The 5,325-nt window shown below is 39.8% G+C and overlaps 1 protein-coding gene across 1 annotated transcript in view; it reads right to left on the reverse strand.

Moving 5' to 3' along the window:
* The window catches only part of LOC101864708 (visual system homeobox 2), a gene marked incomplete in the record, with an annotated part of 57,741 nt that overhangs the window by 11,593 nt on the left and 40,823 nt on the right, over positions 1-5,325 (reverse strand). The window contains 1 exon segment of the mRNA XM_013087220.2: positions 647-770. Coding sequence (XP_012942674.1) covers positions 647-770 — 124 coding nt within the window.

Raw genomic sequence — 5,325 nt, forward strand, 5'->3', positions numbered from 1 at the left:
GTGTGTGTGTGGTTGGGGGGTGTAATATGTGCATTAGTGATTATTTATGTTGTCTACTTTTTTAGCATAATATTTGTGTTTATGTATGTGGGTATTTTATGTTTTTGTTTGCAGTTAATTATGTGCTCCTACCTTTTGTTTTCGTGCGTGAGATTTTTTTTCTTCTTACTTCAGTTATTTGTCATGCCTTCCTGTTGTTTGCTTTGAGCGTGTTTGTGTTCGTTTTGTCTTTGTGTTTTGTTTTTTGCAAGGGGCCCTTGGGCTGGAGGGGTGGAAGGACTCGTTTTTGTTTTGGAATGCCCAGTCAGAAATCTAGGGGGTGGTTGTTGTTTGTGTCTGTGGGGTTGTTTTTTTTCTTTCTTTTTTATGTTTTGGTATTGCTCTGTGTTTTCCTGGAGATGATGGCTGTAGCGTGCGCACCGCAGGAGGAGGAGGAGGAGGAGGAGGAGGTGGAGGAGGGGGAGGAGGAGGTGGAGGAGGGGGAGGAGGAGCACGAGGAGGAGGAGAGGGAGGAGGAGCACGAGGAGGAGGACGAAGAGGAGGCGGAGGGTACGAGGAGGGGGAAAAGGGAGGGTAGGGGGGAGGGTGAAGGGGGATGGAAGAGAGAGGAGGGAAAAGGGGAAAAGGTGGGGGGGGGGTAACTTACCTGTATTCGGTCCTCAGGCAGGTCGATTTTGAGCGCCAACAGTTCCCGAGCATACAAGTCTGGATAGTGAGCGTCCTTGAATGCTTTCTCTAGTTCTTCCAGCTGGTAGCTTGTGAAGATAGTTCTGATTCGGAAAAAACAAAATACGTGCTTTGTTATCCTATTTTCATTCCGTTTTGCTCGTTTTTTACTGTGTATATTTTTGGTTTATGCCTGATTTATTTGTTTATTTGTTTATGTGTTTATTTGTTTATTGTTTTCAGACTTTTCGACATGCATGTCATTGTACACTATCCAAAACGAAAGATAGTGTTGTGAATACATGCATAATAATGTCTTCAAACACAAAACTCGTGTATTATAAAAATGAGGGGTGCAAGTCAAATTGTAAAAAAATGCAGATTCTTTCGATGTTTTGGTCGTATTGTTTTATGAGTGTGTTTGTCTTTAACAAAGTTTTATTCTGTTTTGTTTTTGTTTGTTTTTTATTTTGTTATTTTTTCCCCGTCTTTTTTGAAAAATTTGCTTTCATAATAATATAATTTCTTTTTCATGTTAGTTTTGCTTTTAGTTTGTATATTTAAGCCGGGGTCGAGGGGAAGTCCAGATTGAAAACCTTTTAAACGTGGCATTCTTCGACAACAGCACGATCTGTTTTGAAAAAGTTTGAAACATCAATAAGTAACCTACGAGCACATTAACTAAGCCATTTGACATTTTAAAAACTGACGAAAGAGCTCTAGCCTACTGTTTTCACTTCGATAAGTCCCAGTGACTGAAAACATCAGCTAGGTTTTGAAATAAAATAACATCATCATCTTCATCTTCACTACCATCATCATGACCATCATCATCAACAATAACAACAACAAAGCTAACAACAACGTCAACAACAACAACAGCTACAACAACAACAACAACAACAACAACAACAACAACAACAACAACAACAACAACACTATCAACAACAACAATATCAACAACAATAACAGCCGCAACAACAAAGACATTGACGACAAGGAGAACAACAAAAACAATAACAAAAACAACAAAATACGAGTAAAGTGATGATATTATTATGAAATTTCACTAGCATCGGCCATAATGCATGCTATTGTACTTAAGTCGTATTGTAACTTCATCGTTGACGTGATTTACAAGAGATACTGGTGCTATAAGTTTGTTTTTTTTCTTCTCTACTTTTCATTAGAAACACGCACTGTAGTCTTCTGTTTTTAGTTGCTGTTTCCAATGTGAAGTTAGCCTTCAGTGTGTCTGTACAGCTTTGTAACAATAGTTGGGCTCGCTTTGCCTTGCACACACAGGACGCAAGCTCTATTACTATGTGTTAAAAATATGCATTGTCGATATTCTGTCATTTGATAATGACGGAATATTGATAACAACAATAGTGACAACCACAACAATGAAAGAACCCCCCCCCCCAAAAAAAAACCCCCAACATCAACCAAACAAACAAACAAAAAATAGAGGACTGCCCACAGTAGCAACGACTAAAGAAAAACATGGTTTTGATCCCAGCACTAATGATAAAAGAAAGACAGAATTGTGAATACATACATAATAATGTCTTAAAACACACAACTCGTGTATTATATAAATTGAGGGGTGCAAGTACAAGTTTACACAGGAAAGGAATCTTGAAAATGTTGGTTGTTGGTGGATTTAAACACCCCGATGTTTGAGACTATATGGGTCATATCGGAACCATAGAAGTATTTTTAAAAAACAAAAACAGCCTACGAAAATAAAGATACAAAAATACAAAAACAAATAAAAAAAAAAAAAACCCCCCCCCCAAAAAAAAACCCCAAAAAAACTCGAGCAAACAAAACAACCCAAACCATTCTGAGGGAGATAGATAGATAGATAGATAGATAGATAGATAGATAGATAGATAGAGAGTAAAATAAGGGGGGGGGGAGGGGGATTTATCAGAAAACAGGCTGAACAGGAATATGAAAATTTTCTTCGAAAATTCCGTACACCGGATCCTATGCCAGAAGGAACTTTGAACTTCAATGTAGCAAAGTTTGCATTGTACTACATGTATAATGAATGCGACAGGTCTCAGCAGTCTGCGTAGAATAAACAGCGATACAGGTGATTCTTTTGGGTGATGTATTGAAAGAGGGACGGATGAGTTAAATATTTTAAACTTACCAGTGTTTATCAACCTTTTTGTGAAGCCCGAACTCACTTTTGCCTCTTTTAAGAAGCTAAAATTTTCCACCCGCCCACCTATTTGTATTTCCGAGCGGGGCATTAAACAATAAATTATCTGTCACTACTAGGGTGATCACCCGCCTCCCCCCTCCCACCAAAATGACCAAACGCCCAATAGAGAGGGATATCGTATGTGTGTGTGTGTTTGTGTGTGTGTATAGCGTATATGTGTGTGTGTGTGTGTGTGTGTGTGTGTGTGTGTGTGTGTGTGTGTGTGTTTATGTGTTTACATGTTTGTAGGGCTATTGGGATAAAAGTCAAATATGCTACACACTTAGGGGCCTGTGTTGTGAGAAGGACTTGTATGCTGCACACAGACATAAACGATACTTTTAAGCATTGTGATTCTAAGAAAGACAGATAAGTCACACAGAGACATAAAGGTATACGTAAAGGGTCGTGTATCGTGAGAAGAACTGATGGGCACAGGATAGAGAAAGGGGCCTTGTGTGTAGAGCATTGTTTCCTTAATTAGCACTTGTCCTCCTGTGACGCGGGACTCCGCCCTCTCCCTTATCTCCCCTGTAAGTATCTCTGCATGTGCATTAATTAGGATCTCTGCAACCCTCGCTCGATCCTTAATTGGGCCAATTTTCTGCCTAATTCGGAGAAAGGCACTGGGACATCTCAGGATGCGCGTGCGCCCGACGGCCGTTTGCACGTGCGGATCCCATTTTCTGAGCGCGCGTCGGAGAAGGCGGGAACCAGACGGAGCGGGAGGTAACTCTCATCGGTCGGGGTGCGAAGGGAAATAACTCCGAGAAAAAAAATCTGATCAAATCTTGGCGGGAGGCTGGGCTGAATTTGCAATCGACTGCGGCTTTAGCGTGGACAGTCGACGTCTTTGTGCCAATGTCAGAGGGGGTGATCGGCCCAGCCATTATCGGGGCACGGTCCTGGCATCGTGTACGATTCCTGATGCGACTGTCAATGAGATACTGTCGGCGATGTAGTCTCGGGTGTCATTTAATCGTCTGGTGTGTTATTCACTGATTGATTGATTGATTTAGGCTTGCATGTATCTATTTTATCTCCTTATTTTGTTTCTTTATCGCGGTGGAGGGATGGGTAGGGAGAAGGGGGTCAAAACAATGTTGTAATTTAATGACACTAATCTAGTACTATTTTACTGTCCTCTTAAAAGGGTTTTTTATAATGCATTTTCAAGGTTCCCTTATAATACAGCTTCAGTTTTTTGTTTTTTCATTTGTTCTTCAATTTACTAATAAAAACCCAATTATAGCTTCTCCTGCAACATGAAAAGAGGCAAACTATTTAAAGAAAGACTCTACGTGACTGAAGTAAACACAAGATTGCATTCTCCACTCCGCCCCCCCCCCTAAAAAACAACTCACCCAACAACAACAACAACAACAACAAACAAGAAAAAAAACCCAAAAAATAACAATAACAATAACAAAAAATACTGCCATTCGTTTTTATAGTTCTCTTTACGTTTTACAGCTTCAATGAGGTCACGTTCAAGGCGTACATTTTAGCTGCGTCTACTTTTTGTTCTCAGTAGTATCTTTTTAGCTTCTTACTTTCTTTCTTTTTTCCTCAATTCTTTTCAAAAGAAGAGCAAACGCTATAAAACTGTTTTTTCCTTTAAATTCTGAAGTAGGTACTTTATTTATTCCAATTCATTTGACTTTTATGTTTCGACCTCAGCGCTATGTCCAGGTCGACTGTAAGCATCAGAAAAATGATCCTCTTTGGAAGAAATTACGACGAGGACTACTTAAATACCACCTGGGCAATAATCGTGGATATTTTCTCTTCCAGCACACACGCGCCAATCATCTGTACTCCCCACGACTTTCTCTTCCGTATCAACTCGGAAGACATTACGAATGCGAATAAAATTTTATTCACAATATTATTTACTCCGCGAAAGAGACACAGCGTTTGCGCAACCACAAAAAAACAACGACAACAGCAATAAAACGCCATTTTCCCGAAGTGAATATGGCGGCCCTGTGCTGCTTTATCCTTGTTACAGCCATAACAATTATCCCATTGTTGTTCTCTGACGCTCACGTGACATATTCTGGGCTACCGTCGTCGCTGTACAGTTGTTTGAGGGATGATTGGGACGATTTGATTGGTGGAAATAAATATCTCCGAGGATAGAGCTCGGTTACTTCAGGGACACGATATCTTAAATCTTCAGGCTTGTCTGCTGTTTTTTCCCTTTGGTGTGTATTGATTCATATCCACCTACACGATGTTTCCAGCTTTATCTAATGCTAGTCGTTGTTGTTATTGTTATGTTATCTGTACCGTTTGGGGTGCACTTTACTCTCATCAGAGGGATAGGAGGAAGAGGAGCGGCGATAGATAGATAGATAGATAGATAGATAGATAGATAGATAGATAGATAGATAGATAGATAGATAGATAGATAGATAGATAGATAGATAGATAATCTT

This window comes from Aplysia californica, unplaced genomic scaffold (genome assembly GCF_000002075.1).
Source record: "Aplysia californica isolate F4 #8 unplaced genomic scaffold, AplCal3.0 scaffold00559, whole genome shotgun sequence".
NCBI classification, from domain to species: domain Eukaryota; kingdom Metazoa; phylum Mollusca; class Gastropoda; order Aplysiida; family Aplysiidae; genus Aplysia; species Aplysia californica.